Source organism: Podarcis melisellensis, assembly GCF_964234715.1.
Source record: "Podarcis melisellensis genome assembly, chromosome: 8".
Taxonomy (NCBI): Eukaryota; Metazoa; Chordata; class Lepidosauria; order Squamata; family Lacertidae; genus Podarcis; species Podarcis melisellensis.
In genome coordinates this window covers 33,515,001-33,536,261 of record NC_138540.1, presented here as the reverse complement: position 1 = coordinate 33,536,261, position 21,261 = coordinate 33,515,001, and the positions used below count along the sequence as shown (strand labels likewise).

Genomic DNA, 21,261 nt, shown 5'->3' with positions numbered 1-21,261 from the left:
GTCAACAAGTAACCCTAAGAAGTCAAAAGAGCCGATTAAACTGCAACAAAGTGAGTGGCACAACTGAGAGAGCTTCTGCCCTGTGTCCTTGCCAAACCTCCCTTGAATGAAGGAGAAAATGCAGAACGGTGCATCTGCTTCTCATCTAAGGGATGGAGAAAAAGATTTTCTTTTCTCTTAACATTACAAGGAACATTCAGTATACTGAAACAAATTCCCCCTTTATTTCAGATTGTGCACAAGATTCACTTCCATGAGCCGTATTAGGTGACTCACCAAGAAATCTCAACAATTAAGTTAAGGGGTGGAGAGGGAGAGAGACCGAGAGAGAAAAATCTTAAGCTAGTTGCTAAGGATACATCATGAATTGAAGCAAACCTTTTAATTCTTTCCCTTCCAGCTTTTAATACTAGTAACCACGGATCTAATTTTGATGATTGATTACTGTGATTAAGTGATAAGAGCTTTTTTTTTGCAAACCTTTGGCTTGAGGCTGTGCTACTAGTCCAGGAAGCCTTGTTCTTAATTGCTAGGATCTGTAGCAAAGTAAAATTAAAAGGGGGCATGCCTCTTTTTATTCATCCAAGGCCACACTGATGTATATAATGGCCTCATGACACAGAAGTGACTTAATTATATGCTCTTACCATCATTCTCAAAAATGGATTCAAAATAGTTTGGTGGTGGTTCTCGCTCTCAAAAAGAAAGCTCTGGCAATGTGTGGGAGGGTGCTTATAATACAGTACAAGAATGTTGGGGTGATTTGGATATATTTCCTAGGTGAGCTAATAAGGGGGCAGGGAGAATCCAATAAGTGGCTGGAATAAGGTTGTTTAGTTTCCACTCTTAGGTCCATGCAGATTTAATGCTGGCTCTCTGCAAACCATAGTTTGCAGACTGAGAGCCAAGCTCAGAGTGTGTCCCCCCACTCCCATCTCTTTAGCAATTTCCCGTCTCTTATCCCCTTTCCAGAATTAAGCACAGCCTATGGTTTCCTGGTAAATCAGAGTTTGAAGTAGGCTTTCAGGCCAAGGTTACATTGGAAACTGTTTTGTGTTAACGATGGTTTGCAGTTGGTGCTTATGTATTGCAAAACTGTGGTTAGCGCCAAGCAGAGAAAAGAAGGGGATAGACACACCATAGAGGGAAAGTGTGAGAGGGGGCAGAGTGCATATTTCCAAATGTTGGCCATAGTTGTGATCACATCAGGCCTGAGTTTTAGAATTTATTCTCTGAATATCCCAAACAGAGAACTTAAGTGATTTTATTAAGGGCTTTTGATGAGTTTGCTTTGAGGCTTTTCTTAAAGGAAAAATCTATTTAAATTCAGTGTTGGAGGGCAGGTTGTACCTTTATTTCAAACTCGTGAGAAATTCAAAGAAGCGTATCTTTTACTGACCACATTTGATTTGATGCAGTCCAGTTAACTAGGGAACTACTGCTGAGCCTTAGTATGGGTCAACACCTGAAGTAGGATTAAGTGGTAGAATGGACTGTACCACAGACTGCAGGTAGGAATACACACACACACACACACACACACACACACACTACATGGAAAACTGGTACATCAGGAAGAAAGGCTTAGCTGAGCCCGCTGTGCTGATTTTCTTTTAACACAAGGAAGCATTGAGAAATGCTCAGCCTCCCCCATGAAATGGTACACTCCACCCTGCAGCATGAAATGGTACACTCCCTTCTAGCATCTTCTGCAAGCGTAGACCAAGAATCTGGTATAGTTTACAGGGAGGAGCTGTAGCTCAGTGGCAGAGCAAGCACCTTGCATGCAGAAATTCAGTCTCTGGGCAGCTCCAGGTAGGGCTGGGAACGTTACCTTTCTGAATGCCTACCAGTCACAGAGCTAGATGGGTCTGTGGTCTGATTCATTTTAAGGCAGCGCCCCATGTTCCTACAGCAAGAAGGCTAGAGTAGTATGCAGTGAAATTTGGAGTCTCCTCCTGTGTCCCACTGGATTGGTCCAAAGAAATAAAGATCTCTCTTGTGCCTGCTCCTTCTGTCTCTCTCCCTCTCTGGCAGTTCCTGTGTTGTGTTGTTTTTGCTGCTGCTGCTTCTTGCCTGGAAAGGACAGGCAGAAATGTGCCAGTGAGGTTGCTGTTTGTTCCTTCCTTTTCCCAAGAAGCTCGGAAGAGAAAGGGAAGGGGGCTCCCCATCAGCCTTAAATCAAAACACCTTCACTCTTGCTCAACTGTATCTCAGTATTTCATGTTAATTGTTTAGAAATTGACTGAAAACATTAGCATAACTCAGCATTTTATCATGGTAGTGTGCTTTTCAGGCTTGACACTGGTCTTGGATTTATTCCTGCATCTTGCTATTATATCTGTGGATGTACTTTTTCTTTTTGCAGAAGTAGACATTCTATATTTGTCCAACATCCTATATTTTAAAAGAGTGGCAGATGAGCACTACTCTTTTCAAACAGTAATTCCCAAACTGTTTCCTAAAGAGATTCACAGCTCGAATCTTGCCTGTCTTCCAGACCCATCTGCAGGTCTGAGTTTGTCACCAGCAGTCACCCGTTCATGACAGACTTGCTTTACTCAGCCTTTCCAGTAGGGTTCTTATGGCTCGCTTGAAGACTCAAGCCCACTATTTTGAAATAATGTCTGTATTATGGGATGCTGTTCAGAATTTCCTCTCTGATGGAGGTTCCTACAATTAATTATGACCCTTCAGGTCCAGGTCCAGCTTTGAGGTGGGTCTCTGACAAATTGGCTCCTCCCATCATCATCATCATCATCATCATCAGTGCCTACCCAGCAGACAGACAACACCCAGAAAGAGTCTGGGAGCTGCCATGTTTATTTCCCACAATGCCACAGAACAATGTGGGGCATTGTGGGAAATTAAAACACCAGTTCCCAGGCCCCCACTAGGAGCTGCCATTTTAATCTCCCACTGTCCTCTGGAGTGACATGTTGCTCCTGATAAAACTAAGGGTCATATTTTATTTTACTAAAATCTGAAATGATGGGTTCTTCTGCTAAAAAGTAGTGTTGTGTCAGAAATTATTTTTGAGCCAATAATTGTGAAAAATCTATCAAGTGCATAGTATTTATGCTATAAATGCAGTGCATAAACAGTAAATACTGCAGTTGAACATGAGATGGCAATGTAGCTTATGCTGCGTCCATGCCATCACTAATATCAGAATCCAGGTAATCCCTGCATCTGAATGTTTTAAGTTGTCGCAGAAATCATTGTCTCCGCCACTTTAACATTAAGTAATAATTAAAATTAATCAAACATTTATATAAAGAACAGACTGAAAAGTGTGATCTCGTCTGTCAACAGTAAAAGAGAAAACTTTTCATCATTTGTAACTCGTGCTTCCCAAAGAGCCAAGTCTCCCATCAGAAAAAAATGTAATCTGCATGATCTAATGAAAAAGACTGATACCACTCCCATGTTTGTACCACAAATGGTCCCATGGAACGTTATTCCCCCACCCCCACCCCCGAAATATGCCAACAGACTATTGAGAGCTGCTTTTCAAATGTTACAGCCACATCCAAAAGCACTTTTCATCAGTCTTCCTGTGGGAGCTGTAATATTTGAATTCAACCTGAGTGTCTCGTTTTGGTCTCCCCAGAAACAAAAGTGCTTGGATGCATAATTGTATAGGTTTTACTGGGCTGTTTATGAGATGGAAGGAAGGGGAATGCAAATATCCCAAGATTAATTCCGAGACCAATAAAACAATCACACAATCTTTCTAACAGAGTAATAAATGCATGGTTTTCATACCTATGTCCCCATAAATTGTGGACAATAGCATGCAAAGCTATAGGGGTAATGGGCTGACAAATGGAGATTGCATTAGTTGCAATATGCATCTATTTTGGAATACTTTATCCTCCACATTCAAATGTGTGACCCTCAAGGCAATTTACAACAGATTGGAATAATACTGTACAGACATTGGCAGCCCCAGGGCAACTGACCTTTGAAGCACTCTTTCCTTTCTATCGGGCGGAATATCTTATTTTACCTATTTTCATTGTTCTGCAATGGAATGGTTATTTTCCCTGTACCATTACCAGGTGCGGCCCAAGGCATTTCATCACCTGAGGTGAAACACTCAGCTGCTGAACTTGTGATGGGGGCGCAAACTCTGTAAGGAGAGAAGCCAGTGCAAAGCCCCACACACACACCACCAGGTGGGGGTGGGAGATCCCTCCCCCCTGCTGTGGGAAAGCTGGGTGTTGGTGCCTAGTCCCTCTCTGCCCTTAGAGGCCAGGGAGACCAGCAGCAAAGTTGGGCGGCAAAACGGGTGACGCTTGAGGTGGCCACCTCACGTGTGGGTCCAGAATTGGCCTCCACAGTCACTTACAGACTCAATTGTTAAAACCGTGTTTATGGAAGGCAATTTTACTTGGCTACGAGTGATCACCAAAGAAGGAGGAGACCCAGCTTTATGGGCAAGCTAGTTCTGCCACTGAGTGACTGCCTTTTTCAAAATTGACATGCACTGAGGAATAGTGAGAAAGGTGTGTTTGAGCCTTGGTGAAAGGAATATCATGCGTTCAAATCACTTCTCATCTGTTAAGATTATTGGGTGATCTTGGGCCAATCACGGGCTCTCTGTGCAATCTGCTTTACAGGAAATACAACCAAGGATTCTTGCAGTGCTCTAAAGTCTAATGTGTTTACACTGATACCTGGTTAAGAACTTAATTTGTTCCAGAGGTCCATTCTTAACCTGAAACTGTTCTTAACCTGAGGTACCATTTTAGCTAATTGGGCCTCCCGCTGCTGCCGCGCCACTGCCACACAATTTCTGTTCTCATCCTGAAGTAAAGTTCTTAACCCAAGGTACTACTTCCGGGTTAGCGGAATCTGTAACCTGAAGCGTTTGTAACCCGAGGTACCACTGTATTGAGGTCCAGGTTTTTGTAGGCCTACTTCACGATGCATGAAATCTTAACGTTCAGTTGGTTGAGAGATACAGTTATGCAGGCACGTGCGTCTGAGTACAATATCAGTGCAATGCTATACAAATGCAGTAGGCCTGGAGAACCTTTTTGTGTGTGTTGCCTGATCCCATCGTTTGCCTGTTTTCTTCTGCTCTGAACTCTCATATATCTACATAACTGCTAAGTAACACACTGTGCGCTTCATAAGGCATCCATGAAAGCTTGTTACAATGAAAGTGTTTATTCTTTTAAGTGAGCTTAAGACTCATTTTTTACTGCGACAGATTAAGAATGTAAGCACATAAGAAGAGCATTGCTGGATCAGGCCGATGGCCCATCAGGCCCAGTGTCCTGTTCTCACATTGGCCATCCAGATGCCTGTAGGAGACCTCCAAGTAGGATTGGAAGCATAAGAGTACTATCTCCTTCTGTGGTTTATACCTAATGGTATTCAGAAGTGTTATTGCCTCCTCGTATAGAGGCAGAGCCTAGCCACCATGGCTAGTAGTCTTTGATAGCCCTCTCCCCCATGAATTTGTCTAATCCTCTTTTAAAGCCACCCAGCTTGCTGGTCTTCACTGCCTCCTCTGAGTGCAAGTTCCATAATTTAACTATGCTGTAATGAAGAAGTGCTTTAACACAAATACATCTTCAGAATTTGTCTTATAGGTTTGTCTTTGATACATACAAGTTTGCCTTTCCTACAATTTACAGTTGGACATTTTACACAGCTCCAGAAACGTTAATAATTTATACCCTGGTGTTAAGGGGGCATGTAGTGCCATACCAAATGGATAAGAAAAGCATTTTCAGTCATTTTAATCTGCAAAATTTCAACCAGGAATACATCAAAAGGATTTTTTAAAAAATCAACACACAGCATGTCCCCTTTTGTCACACCTGAATTGGAACATTTATAGGATATGTAATGAAGAAATTGAAATAACCTTGTAAATTGTATAATGGTGTGTTTTGATATTTGGCTGAGACACAAAGGGAAATAATGGAGATGCAATGTAATGATAGTTGTGACTCATACTGGAAGTAAATATGTAAATATTCATGAAAGGTGTTGAGAATAAAATTGCTGTGGTAATGAAAAGCTTCATTAGAACATTGAGTTGTGGGGGTGGGGAAGTCTGATTCATGCATTTTGAAGACTTTGCACAGTAAGGAACCAAAGCTAACAGTACAGAATAAATGACTTGGCTGATGAAATCATCCTATGTGTGTGTGTTAAGTTTTCCCTTTTCAAAAAACTTTGTCAACACATACTCATAGGGAGATACCCAAGAAATGTTGACAAAATAGCATTGAGATTTACCGGTATGTCTTTCCCAGAGACTTGACAGAATTTTTATAAGCTCTAGTAAAATCCACTTTAAGAGGGAACTAAGTGTTACATTGGGGGCGGGGAGAGTCCTGCATTGCAGAGGGTTGGGGCTAGATGAGCCTCAGGGTCCCTTCGAACTCTAAAAGTCAATGATTCTATGAACAGTGAGGCCATGCTGCCCAAAACAGTATCTCTGTGTCTAGGTCAAGTTGTGAATCAACATGATGACCTCATTAAGATCTCTACCCCAGGAGCAATCCATCCTTAGAGTGGGGAAAGGGGAAAGTCATTGTGTGATGGCATAATATTGTGTGGTGAGTTTCACATTACAGGACATAGGTTGGGGATGAGGAATCTGTGGCCCTCCATATATTACTAATTCCAAGTCCCATCTGCCCCAGCTACTAATGGTCAGGGTTGATGTGTAGTCCAGCAATAGCTAGAAAGCCACATGTTAGCCAACCCTGGCATAGGTCTACAGACTGGTGGGTACTATTTCTGGCAGCAACACAGAATTCAGGAATGTCTAGTTCTGCCCAAAGGATCTCTTTCCCAGCACCCTCTAGTGCCTTTTGCTTCGGAATCTAAAAGTAAAAGTGGGAATCTGCTTAACCTGTCGCTCCATTCCTTTGATTTAGGGGCAAAAGGGTGACTTTACTGCAAACTGAGCTCTTTTTTCTCTTCCATGTAAAAAATGTTAAGTGTGTGTAGATTGTCATGTCTGACAGCCGTATGGCGGGCCCCGTGCCTGAAATGTGGTGAAAAGAGAGCAATCATCAGCAGAACAGCAAAAGCCTCAATATTAAATGAATCAGGATAGTCTCTAGGTGGCTTGCAGTCAAGTTCAAAATATAATGCATTTATCAAAAGAAAGAAGCATGGGAGGCAGGGAGGCAAATACAAGATCATGGCCTGCTCCAATCAGATTCTTCCCCTGGTCCCCAACCAACAGACACCTCTTGGAAATAAGAGGGCAATGGAAACATTTAATTTTTGTTGTTATAATGTAAACTTCCCTGTGATCTCTAGATGAAGGGTGGTAAGCAAGCAAGTAAGTAAATGATGTACCCAGTTGTCTATAGCAGCAGAGTGATTTCTTTGGTTATGTTAAACTGTGGTACTTAACAAGCCAGCGAAAGCAAAAAAAATCCCCTGGTTTGGCAGGCTTCTTCTCCCCACAGATACAGGTTTTGAAGGGACCCAGGATATCATGCAGATTGACCACCCAAACTCATAACAAGACAAATCATATAAATAAATATACTGCTTTACAGAATAAGATAATCAAGTGAGGAGGATGGAGGCTAGTCCCTGCTTCAAGTTGCTTACAATTTAATGTTGATTACAAATAAGGCTCCCTGGAGTTCTAGGTTTTTTGAAGAAAAATGAAAGGTTACTCACTCCCACTTTGCACTTCCCAAAGGGGATAGATAGAGGAACTAAATAGCTCTTTCCCTTCTGAGTAAAAATAATTAACTGACTAGTAGCACAATCCTAATTATGTCTATTCACAACTAGGCCCTTTTGAATTCAGTGGGTCTTACTCCCAGATATGTAGTGTTAGGGTTGCAGGAGTTTGTATATTATGTTTTTATATATGCTTTAAGCTGCCGAGAGCGGTTGGAGAAACCCAGCCAGATGGGCAGGATATAAATAATAAAATAATAATAATAATAATAATAATAATAATAATAATAATAATAATAATAATAATAATAATAATAATTCCCTAAATGGGCCCAGCTCAAAACTGCACCCACCCCATGTTTCTCTCCTTCCTTTGCAGCAACCAGCAAGCTTTCCTGCTGGAGAATGTTGAGTGCAATGAGGCAAGCTGCGCGGGTGCACGGCGTATGTTTAAGGTCTACTGGGAGCTCTCGGATCTGAATCAGATCAAAGACGCTGTGGTGGCAACCTTCTTTGACATTTATGAAGACGTGAGTTGAGCGCTCTTTCTTGTTTTCCTGCCTGCTTAATTGCCATCTGCCCGTTCTGATTTGAGCTTTTGTTCCAAACTGGCATCTTGGAATATTTTGACTGGGCAAATCCACGGCACATAATGAAAACAAACGAGTTGTTTGAAGAGAAGTCATTTAAAGCTGAAGAGAGAGCCGCTGAGATTATATGAACAGTCACCCTTCATTTCAGCTCTTTTGAATAGATCTTTGTTAGTAATGGGCTTCACTTTTTACATTTGATTTTTATTTATTTTTAAAGGAAGGGAGTGGCACTTTCCTAAGACACCAGTGTATACCATCACTTGTATCTGCTAAAATCTGTTTTGATGAAGTTCTCAGGCTTATTTTTATGCATTGCTTTATTTTGTTTATTTAAAACAATTTATAAACTTACTCTTTAAAGAAAACCCAGTAAGCAATATCATCAAAACAAAAATACAGGGTAGTATGCAGGCATGTTAAAGGATATGCAAACTAATATTGGGGAAGGACCAAAGCTAAGTAGAAGAGCATCTGCTTTGCATGCAGAAGGTCCCAGGTTTGAGCTTCAGAATCTCCAGGCAGGGCAAGACTACCTGTCCTGAAACTATGGAGAGCCACAACCACTGAGTATTGTTCCTGCCCTAAAAACTCCCTCTCCAGGAACGTCTGGGAATGTCCTCTGCCCAAATCCTGGAAAGCCTCTGCCAGTGTAAACCAAGCTGAGCTAGATAGAGGAATGGTCTGACTAAGTGGAACACGGTTTCCTGTGCTCCTAAAAACAGGAATTCGGGGAGTTAATATAAATAAAAACAATGGTTGCTCTCTAAAAGCCTCTTCATGTCCAGTTTTTACTTACAGGCCAAAGTGGCATTAAAAATATACTTCCAGAACTGCATATGTGTGTGTGCAGCAAATACAAGGGGTTTGCTTTATCACAATCCTTGTGTCTTTCCTCCCAGCTAGTAGCCCGTTCTTCTGTTGGTGAGAACCTCAGGCTCAAAAAAGACAAGTTGCCCAGAGCATATGATGAATACCAGAACAAACAACACGGGAAAGGAAGAGGCATTGTTGCCTTCATGCCTTGTGTGTTACCTTCCTAACTGCCTATGATTGGCTACTGTTGGAAACCAGCTAATTATCTGCTTCATGGATGGGGATCCTATGGCCCTCCAGACATCATTGGAAGGCAACTCACATTAAGCCTGCCCATTGGTCATGCTGGTTAAGGCTGATGGAAATTGGGGTCAAACAACATCCAGAGGTTTTACATTTCTGAACTAGATGGTCTTTTGGTCTTGATCCAGCAGGGCTGCTCTTGCATTCTTACTTCCTAGACCAAGTCCATCTTTCTAGTCCAGAAACCATGCTGCCTTTAAATATTTCAAACTGATATTCCCAAGTTGTTAAGGTAGGGGTGTTTACTGCACTATTAAGCTGGACACACCACAGCTGATCTGCTCAAACCCTAGCGACTTGACCCTCCCATGCAATTTGGGGACATTTGTATACTAAGCTAAGCTAACATAAATCATAAGGTTCCAGCTTAGTTTCTCCCCTACTGACTGCCAAATATTCACAATAATTTATTTCTGCACAGTACATGAACAGACACTGCATCTGGCTCCCTGCATTCAGTGCCAAATTTCTCCTGGCCTCAGCTTTATTTCTCACTTTTAAACTTTTGTCCACCTCTGTACATCCATTCACTCCAAATCGCAAAGGCACTCTGAGTCCCTTCTTTTAGATACAATTTCTTATTTCCCCCCCCCCCCCGGCCACAGGTTTCTTTGAAAACTCCAAGGGTGAAAAGTACATCTCCATATTTTTCCTGCATATTTCTGCCAAATAAGTCATTCAAAACGTTTTCATGTTCCGTAATATCTGGAGGTGAGGCTTGACACTTTTGAAACATTGTTAAATGCAGGCCTGATATCTGCTTAGCACAGCAGTGTTTCCTGTTGTGGAGAAGTCATAAAACTGACATGTTTCCCGTTAAACATAATGAAGGATGGAATGCCATTGCCTGGAATGCACCAAGTTGTGCTTAAAGCAGGTGCTTGCAGCCTAGATCTGTGCAAAACTGAGCAGAAAAGGAACACACACAGAGGAAACGTATCATTTGGCCATGTGTCTCCTATATTTCCCTTTAGCTTTTAGAATGAGGATGGACATCTCAACCCTATGGTGCCCATAACACCAGCGTGACATGCTTCATTGTGTATTACCCGAGACTTGAAGTTGTTTAATGGAAGTTCCAACATCTCCTTTAAACCGGCCTGAAATTGGCATATGTTTATAGCTTTGGCATATGTTTTATAGCTTTATCCTTGGATTTGGAAGACATGCATTCCATAGAACTGCGCTGTTGTTTTTCACTCAAGAGTGTGCTATCCTGTGTCTTTTGGATAGTGTGCCATTGACAGAGGTGAAAGGGACCCAGTTTTTGTTTCATTTTTCTCCCCTAGCCTAAGCCCAACATTTTGGTGAATTTAAAGAGATCAACATTTTATATCTGTAAAACTATAAAATAATTGTTTCCCTTTCCATTTCATTAAATGGAAATATTCAGAGTTTTTGAAATATGTTTCCTTTATTACATGCAATTCTCATAATTCAAAACTGGTGCGGCTCTAGCTACTATATTGGTGATGGCCACTCATTCTCAAAATACAGCCCAGGAGCCAGAAAGTTGCACAGCTGCATAAAGCAACTTCCTTGCAGGTTGTGAGGCTCTGTCTTAAAGGTATGGAGAAAACGTGTGTGACTTCAGCCAGGGCAATGTACTCAAAACCAAAAGGGAAATTCAGTGTTAAAATGAAAAATATCTCTTTCCCCGAACGCCTGAAAACAATTTTCTATTCTTTACAAGTGAAATTGTTGCTAAGCTTTTATTGCAGCCTCATTTACCATTTTCAGTGGGTGTTTTGATAGATAGATTAAACTCTTCGCAACTGTGATCTGACCCACAGCTCTGATTCTGGAAGCTCTGTTTCAAGCGAAAACTAATTTTGTGATCTCATGGTTTTTGCCAGCAGTTATTGTATTTTTTTGCTTCATTGTATTGACTGCATTTTAGTGATGTTCAGGTTTCTGATCTTTTTTTTTAAAAAAGGATTCTGATATTTTGTTGTTTCTTTAGGGAATCTTGGATATTATTGTCCTCAGCAAGGATAGCACAAAGACAGAGCTTGCCATCCACACATTAAAAAATAACTTTGAAGCTGATGCCTATTTTGTTAAAGTCATTGGTAAGTGGATTGCTACGAAAACATCAAAATGCTGTTAGAGGGGAAATTTGATTCTGTTTCTCGTTGCCCACCAAGAACAATAGAAAAATGATTGTATTATAGTAATAATGTAAGAAGGGAAATGCTATGTGTGGGAGAACTGGGTTAAAGAAAACCTAATTGATTACATATGATTCAAGTTATTTGCTTATTTTAGTGCTCCCACTCATATGTTAGCCAGTTTTGTATATTTAGATCTCTGTAGTGTATTACTCCAGTACAGAACTTGCTCATGCTTGTTCTGTTATGTGTTTCCATTTATACAATATTTAAAATTTATTTGTTTTAATTCTTTTTGAAAGTTTGTATACCACCAACTAATGTAAAGTATCAAGGTGATATACTTTGTATGCAATAAAACACCACATCGTCCTGGATTTCAGCACTGGTTAAAGGGTGATGCTTATTCATTGTGATTAAGGGGGGGGGGTTGAGATTAGTGATCCCATCAGCCAGTTTTCCCAATGTGCAGCTGTCCAGATATTTTTGAACTACAGCTCCCATCATCCCCAGCCAACAAAGCCTGGGGTTGATGGGAGTTGTAGTCCAAAGCATCTGGAAGACACCAGGTTGGGGAAGCCTGCTACACCCTCCCAATCCCTTAAGCATGGTTAAGAAGGCTCCTTCATTATGCTTGCTCTTGCCCCTTAAATGTTATTGGACTTGATCTGTACTTGAGCAGGAAGGAACCTCCACAAGCCTTGGATTTCTGGTCTCCCCTTGCCTCTTCCTGCCCTTCTGGGAGGAGGACAGTGAAGGCTGATGTCCATTGGAACTGTTAAGGTGGAAGGCAAGGAGGCTGATAGTGGATGGAGCCAGAGCCCAGGACAGGCAGAGTCCATATTAGGCAGAGCCAACAAATTCTTGTTCTACCTGCATCCTGCTCCCTGTTGAGTTCTATAAAAGACAACACTTAGGCTAAGGAAGAGGAGGAGGAAGCTGGCAGCCAACATCCCCCACCAGGCTTGTAAGAAGGGAGGCAGGCAGATGAGGACTAGCTGAGCACAGAGTGCGCTTGGTGGACCAGCCTCTTGGAGGAGGACTTCAACAAACTTTAGTTTCCCTTTCCACAAAATCATGGCTTCTTGCCACATATAAACCAAAGATGGTGGTTTCAAATAAACCAGTTAAATGACCAAGCTTTGTAATCCACAGTTTGTTTAAAAACCCACAATTTGTTTAAAAACTGGCTGTGGCTTTGCATCGTGCTGTGAACCTGTCCCTTTGTTTCTTTTATCAGTCTTCACGGCTTATTTGAGATCTCTGTAACCTATACTTCTGAGTAATAATTCTTAAGTTATTGTATTTTAGTGTTTTGTTGGAAGCCGCCCAGAGTGGCTGGGGAAACCCAGCCAGATGGGCGGGGTATAAATTATTATTATTATTATTATTAGACTCAAGGATTTGGTTTTAAACCCTGAAGCTACTGATTCACAGTCAGCCTTGCACAAGAGGGAAGGAGAGGAAGCAAAATGTCTATATTAATGAAGACCACTCTGTTTTCAAAATATGGGACCAGAAGTGTTCACAGCAGCATAAACCAGCTCTCGTGCAAGTGGTCAGGTTGTATGTAAAAATGAGGCCATTTAGCCTTCATTACATTTGTGTGTGTGTGTGTGCACACTCTCATTTCATTTCATTCTGCATTTTAAAAGGTACTGAGCTATGCCAAAAGTTTAGAGGGTCTTTTTTTTATGAGCACCAGAAACTTTTTAATCAGAAAGGGAAAATATGCAAGGTAAACGAAAGTAAAATACTGCTTTCAGCAGCTTTTGTCCAAAGCCCAGGAGTTGGGTTGCTTTTAATCTGGGCTACGGAGAATTAATTTCAATACAATCTACCGCTTGCTGCTTCAGAGTACGTAGGCAGCAGTGATTCCAGTACACAGCTGGTTCAATAAAATAAGAGGCACACTCTGGATCACCAGGCACTCTGATGAGGACTATTGATCCTCAGCCTCTGGAGAACATAATTCATGGTGCGTTTAGGCTACTTAAAGGTTAAACTGAAATAAAGTTAACATTTTTAAGCAGATGATAAGCCCAAAGCATTAGGAACATTGTATTAAACAAAAAACATTGGGACATTTCAGAAGTTTACCCTTCAGTTTTTCGCAGATGAAATCGGATGTATTTTGGGTGTATACCATCACCTGAAGCAAAAAAGATGGGGCGGTTCATAAGGGGGAAGGTGTTCCCTATAAATTACTCACAAACATTTCTCTTAGATCCAGCTTGTCAAGTAGCTTCAATTGCCCAGGCTGTCATTTGCCAAGTACAGCTGGATTGCCAGCCTCAACCCCTTCTAGATAAAGGGACCCAGGCCGCAGTTACCTATGCATTGGTAACCTCCCAATTAGATGACTGCAATGTGTTTTACATGGAGCTGCCTTTGAAGACTGTTCGGAAATTGCACGCTAGTGTAGAATACAACTGCTGAAATTTGAATGTGAACAGCTCGTTCCGATGATATCTTGGTGGTCTTTTAAGAGTTTTAGTGGCTTCCTCTCTACTTCCAAACCCAACAAATGTTCTAATGCTTTTAAGTCCTAAACAGATTGGAACTGGGGTACCTACAGGAGTGCATGCTATCCACCTGCCCATGCTCTCCGGTCAGGGTAGCCAATGTGGTGTCCTCCAAATGTTGTTGGACTTCAGCTGCCGTCATTCCTGACCCCTGGCTGGGACTGATGGAAGTTGGAGTCCAACAAGGACTTCAAGGCACTATGTTGACTACTGTGTTGATTCCTGTCTTTGTGTACCTTCACTATCAGAAGTGAGGCGAGTGACAATCTGAAGGCTGAGGGCTTTTTCAGCAGCAGCACCCCAGTTATAGAATGCCATCTCCCATTAGACTTGCCTGGCACCAACATTGCTTTTTTAGGTGCTAGGTAAATACTACCTTAGGGACACGGGTGGCGCTGTGGGTTAAACTACAGAGCCTAAGACTTGCCGATCAGAAGGTCGTGGTTTGAATGCCCGCGACAGGGTGAGCTCCCATTGCTCGGTCCCTGCTCCTGCCAACCTAGCAGTTTGAAAGCATGTCAAAGTGCAAGTAGATAAATAGGTACCGCTCCGGCGGGAAGGTAAACGGCGTTTCCGTGCACTGCTCTGGTTCGCCAGAAGTGGCTTAGTCATGCTGGCCACATGACCCAGAAGCTGTTCGCCAGTTCCCTCGGCCAATAAAGTGAGGCCATGACTGGACCTAATGGTCAGGGGTCCCTTTACCTTTTAAATACTACCTTATTCACCTAGGCCTGGGATGTCCAACCTGTAGATCGCGATCTACCAGTAGATCCCCGGCTGATCCTGGTAGATCACGGGATCCTTATCGTGTACAAAAAGTTACGGGGGTGGGAGCTTAAAAACTGTGCAATCCTCCCCCCCCCCAAAAAAAAAGCTCAACTCCTCTGGGCACTTCCCTCCTATAAAAAACTCAACAACTCTGGGCAATCCAGCACTCCCACACACACACTCCTCCTCCCTCCAATGACAATGGGTAGATCACTGCCAGTTTTTTATACTGGGAGTTGGACATGCCTGACCTAGGTGTTTGAATTTCTTAGCATTTCACTTCCTACTTTTCTTTGCTAGATTATTTTTATTGCATTGTTTTGTGTACTGCGTTTTGTTTTTTATTAAAAAAAACACCACCCCAGAATCAAATTGTGTGACAAGTGATGCACTAATGGGTTAAATAGATAAATAGCTAAATCAGTCCTGGGCTCTTCATTTATATGCTGCTGCATAGCTTACATGGAGCCCTCAGAAGTCTCCCATCCAGGCTAAGCACCTGCTCAACTTTATCAGTGCATACAATGGTGAGAGCTCCTTGCCTCATTCACAAGAGCCCATTTTGCCATCACTTTAGCTTACATCACTTAACAGGGAAAGCAAAAGAATTCACATGGTTCTATGTATGCAAGATCGCTTAATTCAGCAGAGTATGTAATGAAATTGTTCAGCTAAATACAGCTTTCTCCTCTTCTGGGTACCTGCTGAGCAAAAAAAATGTGACCTAAATATCCTATTTAAGATGCTGTGCAAAGTTGGAAATTATAAAAAGTCCAGAATAATGGTGTATGCACTTGCTGGTTTCCGTTTCTATTTTCCATTGTTTCCTTCTGAAGCGGCGTTCATGGTTTTTTGTGGGTATTTTTGCAACTAAAATTGCAAACCCACCAATTACTTTTAAAAGAACAGTTTTGTAGAGGGCAAACTTTTTTCTTCCAGAAATGCCCAGCTTTGGCACTAAGTTATTAAGGAATTGGCTGCTTAATCACAGCGTGCTACATGGTTGAACTAGCTTTAAATCTTGGCAGAAGGATGAAGTGCTTTCAGGAGCAGATGTTCTTGGAGGTATTAAGGGGCAGGAAAGGAAGGAAAAAGTGAAAGAGATGTGAGTTGGTAGCCTGCTGACAACAAGCCCTTTCTTCATTTTCCATGATCAGTAAGCTGTTTTCTCAGGCATTCATTACCTCTCTGCTCTTCCCCGCCCCCAAACTGATAGAATTTTTTAACATCTGTGTTTAGGAGTGATAAAATGGCACTCTTCTATTGCAGATGAGACCTAAGGTTGTGTCTATTACGAGCTTGGAAGCAGGAGACAAATACGCTTTTATAAAGCTTTATTTTTAAGTGCTTTATGGTCTATATGATAAAGTCAGCACCATGCTCATCCTTTACTGCGCTCTTCAAAAGTAAATGGACACCTTTTCATATTACAGGTGGTGAGGCTAAATCAGAGAGGCAGTCTGTGGTTGAGCCAGTATTTAACCCAGATCTTCCAAGCATTTTTCCATCAGCATTTTCTACTCAGTCTCCCGTGACCTGCTTCCTGGATGCATAGATAGGCTTCTTAAACAGAGGCTGCTTCGTTTCTCCATAAGTTTGCTCAGTTTTTTCTTTTTAGTTGGGGCTTTTCCTTCCAAATGATGAAGCACACAAACCCATTTATAAAATGTTGCTGTGTGGCACAAAAACACTGATGTGTTCCAGTGTTTTAACATAATATTGCTGTATTGCAGGTTGTTGGACTTTGATCAGAAGAAACCTGGGTTCAAATTTTCACTTAGGCACGAAGCTCGGTTGATGACCTTGGAATAGTGACTGTGTGTCTCTGTCTCCGTCTATCTCTCAGCCTACTCTGCTTTGCAGAGTGGTTGTAAGGATAATGTAGGATAGTATTTTTTCATGCTCAGAGGCCATTGCAAATAATACATATAAAATGGCTGTTAATGTTACATTAAACATGAGCAAATATACTTCTTATTTAAGATAAGAATGAAGTTCAAATAAATCCTTGACCTATCCAAGAATTGATGATAGTTCTCTTAAATTAATGAATCGCCTTTTTTACAACCCACAGCCATGCAGGATGGTTGTGAAAATAAAACAGGAGATTTCCTTGTATGTCACTCTTTGAGCTGTTTGGCGGAAGGCTGGCTAAACGATGAGAAACAATAAATGGAATATTGAATCAAGAGTTGAAAAAAATAAGCCTGAGGAACCTCTATTTTTAGCATGCATTTAATTTGTTTTCGTTCTTACATGAATATTGAGTCTATATTTGGCATCACGTCACCCAGACAAGAAATAGGTGTGATAGAACAGTGATTACCTAATTAATGCCTTCATTATGTGAAGCAGCATAATTTGGACAAATCAATAATGTTTTTTAAAAAATGTTACTGTGAGATAAACAACAGTAATTAAAATTTTTAGGAGCCTTTATAAAGAAAAGGCAACTTGACTTGGATGTGCAAATTGAGCATGAAGCAGTGACAATTATAAGATTGTGGGGAGATGTGTACAGAACAAACCTGTTAACAGCATAGATAACCATTGGACTCCTCCCCATTGTTTATTCACAGTGCTCAGCGGTCTTTGTTCCAATGACTGTCCGCGAAAGATAACGGTAAGTATGCTGCTAAAGGTTGTTGTTACTGAAATGATTTGGTGTCCTTAATCTAAAAGGCAACGGACAGAGATAGGGGAGGATAGTTTAACCCCCATATCTTGCATGCTAAGTGATATTATGATAACCCAGTGTGTTTCTTCCTGGATGAGAGAAGCTTAACTTTTAATTCAGTTGTATGTAGAGTTCAGAGTCCACTATCTCCATTCCTCAGGCAGTCTGCGAGATCTTGCCCATATGGAAAAAGTGAAGGAAGGCTTCAAGACTTCTGCCAAGAGATTAGAAGCAAGGCTCCAAAATGTTAATAGAATGATAGAGTTAGAAGGGACCATGAGGGTCATCTAGTCCAACCCTAGCAGTTTAGGAATCACAGCTAAAAAATCCCTGACCAATAAAGCCGCCCAACCTCTATTTAATAACGCTCAACAAATGAGAGTCCACCAACTTCCAAGGTAGTCCATTAACCGTCAGACAGCTCTTACCCTCAGAAAGCTCTTCCTAATCTTTAGTTGGAATCTCCTTTCTTGTCATTCAAATCCATTGGTTTAGGTCCTGCCCTTTGGAGCAGCAGAAAACAAGATTGCTCCATCTTCCACATTACAGCCCTTCGGATATTTGAAGAAGGCGATCATACCACCTCAAAGTCTTCTCTTCTCCAGGCTAAACATACCCAGCTCCCTCAACCTTTCCTCATAAGGCTTGGTTTTCGTAAAGTTGTGCTTTGCTTTCTTGATCCTTTGTTTCCTTATGCATTCTGAACTCCCCGCTCCCCTTCAGCATCCTATTTCCCCCCCCCTACTCACTTTGTCACACAATGACACTTAAAAGGCACCCAGATTTTAAAAGCATCCCACAGTGCAAGGTGGGCAGTGAGTGGGCTGCCTTTTCCACCATGGGAGATGGAGAGAAAGCCCCAGTGCACATGCCGGCTCCACTGAGCACCTGTGCACATGTAAAAGTGTTTGCTAAATCACAGCACTGGTTATCCAGCATGAAACTTTGCAAAGTTTGCTCTGCCTTTTTCATTGACCATGTTCTATCGTGTGCAATGAAGCCTCTGAATAATAAGCCTTGAGCAAAAAATTTAAAGCAATAATTTTGAAAGGCATGTCAGCAAGGCCCAATTTGTGAGCGCTCCTTTCAGACTGACTCGCTTGACAGCTGGGTTCCCCAAGGCACGCTGTAGTTGAAACATTTGCCTCTCACTTATCTCCTTTGGACTTTGTTTGAGGATCCAAATCTTCTTGAACGGTTTGCCTTGTTCTTTATTCTCCCTTCCCAAAGGTACCGAATCTTGACACTTGGGGCGGGGGGGAATGAGCAATGTTCTCTTTCCCATATGCTTTGTCCTTCTGACTTGTATCCACGTTTGTATTAATCTCCCTAGGAGGCATATGTGAAGTTCATAATGATTTTGACTTCAGAATAATTTATTTATAGTACCAAGCAACGCTGCCTTAAGTGAATACGATAAATGCACCAGAATCCCCATGCCTACAAAGCTCTTGGGTTGGGGGAGGTGGGACGGCAAGCCCTAGAAATGTTCACCCTGTAAACAGATCATTTGGAGCATTAGAGCTGTATTGATATTCAATAAATTGGTATGTACTGCATGGCCATATGTAGACTGCAAAGTTCCACCTGGGGAGCTAAAATATCAGACCCACAGACAGATACCATCTAATACTGCATATTGTTAAGCACCAAAGACAGATTTGGCATCTTAATATGGGCAACTTCTTGTCCACAGGTTCACAGTTTAAAGAAAAGATATTATCTATATAAAGAAAGGAGGTAGGAAAGGGAAGAGGTAAATGAAGCAAATCATGGGAAGGAAGGCCTGGGCCAAGAACAGTATTTAAGGATGGTTGTGGATGGAGCAAAGCAGATGTTATCAGGCAGTGCAGGGGTAGGAAAACTGTGGCCCTCCAGATGCTACTAGATTCCAGGCCCCATTATTCCCACCTTGCATAGCCAATGGTCAGGGATGATGGCAGCCCAGCAGCAACTGAAGGGGCCACAGGTTCCCTACACCTGAGCTAGAGAGTATTTCTCTGGCAAGGGGCAGCTATGAAATATATGTCCCGGGAGAGGACAGTGATTGAAATTCTGGACTCAGAAACAAGATAGGTGGTGGCCAGGTAGAAAGACTGAGAAGACCAAAAAGGTGAAAGAAGATAAAACAGACAGAAAGGAGTGAGAGAAATGGACACATTTAAAAGATATGTAGGAGAAGCTTGAGCTGAACATGATTGAACAAGTCACAACAAGGTGAAATTGTGTAACCAAAGTAATGCTCAGAAGACGAATGGAGTGGCAGACTTGAATAAGGCAAAAGCGGACTCCATGGTACCCCTTCCAGTGCTAAAAGAGAGGGGCCCACTAATAAAAAGCCTGGGAAATGGTTGCACAACCATTGTGTTTTTCAACTTGCATAAGCCCTTTTCCTGGCATCTGCTCTTCTTATCAACTGTCAGCCTGCAGTCACTCATCTTTTAGACTTGCATTAGCTGATGAGAATAAGTATCTTCCCTGGAAACATTTGCTGTTTTCTGCATCACTGGCTAAAAAGAACTCCAAACATTCCTTTTCCCACGCCAGATTGGACTTGCAACTTTAAATGCTGTTATGCTCGTTCAAATCGACATCAGAACACAATGACTAGGTTAGTGCTGGGTTGCTTTGGAACTGCTGTCTTCCCTTTGCAATCACAGTACATTCAGAAGAGCACGTATAGGAGCAAATTGACAGCCGTATTGTTAGTTGGGTAGGGAAGGGTTGGCACCCCTCGTGGTTATTTGCCACATGAAAACAAAATTGTATTCTAGTCTCAGAATATCAACAATAAATCATTGTAGAGTTCCCAATATTGCGCACATCAAAATGAGTCTGCAGTCATTTCATGGTGGGGTGTTTTTTTTTTCCTTTGCTGATTTTTAAGCTTTGAAAAGAAAAGGGGAAATAATCCAAGTCATTATCTTTCATTCCAGCCCTTCGGTGTGAATCAGCCTGGACCTTACATTATGTATACCACAGTGGATGCCAATGGATACTTGAAAAACGGTTCAGGTAAGACTTCTTTCTGTTGACTGCTTTCAATGTGAGTTTCCCAATGTGGGGCACACCAGCATTGGTTGTGGGGGGATGTCTCCAGAGAAAAGGAACCAGTTGAAGAAAGTGGCAATTGCCTGGATTCACCAAACCCTCCATGTAAACACAAGAGCATGACAGGCAATGATAATCCCATAAACCAGTGGTTTTCGACCAGTGTGCCATAGCACCCTGGGGTGCCTTGAATGAGAGTCAGGGGTGCCAAGGACAACACTGGCCTCTATCCCTCTTTCCTTCCTTTCTGCCTCTGATGCCCTCTCGCATGTCTGCCTTCCAAAGGCTTGTGTGACTATTTACCTCATGTTCACCTTTGGCCAGTCTCCATCTGGCCTCTGGGGGGTGGCATGAGGACCAAGGGCGGCAGTGGCGGTGGCTGCTCAGAGGACTCACTAGGAGAGGGGAGAGGGAGGAGGCTGAAGGAACACTCCGCAAGGGAGGGTGCTCAAAAAGGGGTGAGGAGCTGCTGGCTCTGCAGGCAAGAGAATATGGACAGGATATCCTGTCTATGCAAATTTGATGTGTTCTTGAGAGAGCTGGCATTCTTAAAATAGTGGTTCAGATATTAGACAGCAGAAGCAAAGGAAGAAAACAACAAAATAATCTTGGCTTAAGACCTATTATGGATCAAAACTAAGATACTTGAACTTAGATTCCATTGAAATCAGTGGGGCACACAAGTCAGAACTTAAGTGTGTCTCACTAATTTCAGTGGGTTCAAATTCAGTTAACTTAGTTAC

General features: G+C 42.0%; 1 protein-coding gene across 1 annotated transcript in view; it reads left to right on the top strand.

Annotated features, from left to right (window-relative positions):
• Positions 1-21,261, top strand: part of ITFG1 (integrin alpha FG-GAP repeat containing 1) — a 110,237-nt gene that overhangs the window by 58,625 nt on the left and 30,351 nt on the right. The window contains exons 11-14 of the mRNA XM_081924054.1: positions 8,057-8,207; positions 11,350-11,458; positions 17,370-17,413; positions 20,404-20,482. Of these exons, the coding sequence (XP_081780180.1) occupies positions 8,057-8,207; positions 11,350-11,458; positions 17,370-17,413; positions 20,404-20,482 (383 nt within the window). The remainder of the gene's footprint in view (positions 1-8,056; positions 8,208-11,349; positions 11,459-17,369; positions 17,414-20,403; positions 20,483-21,261) is intronic.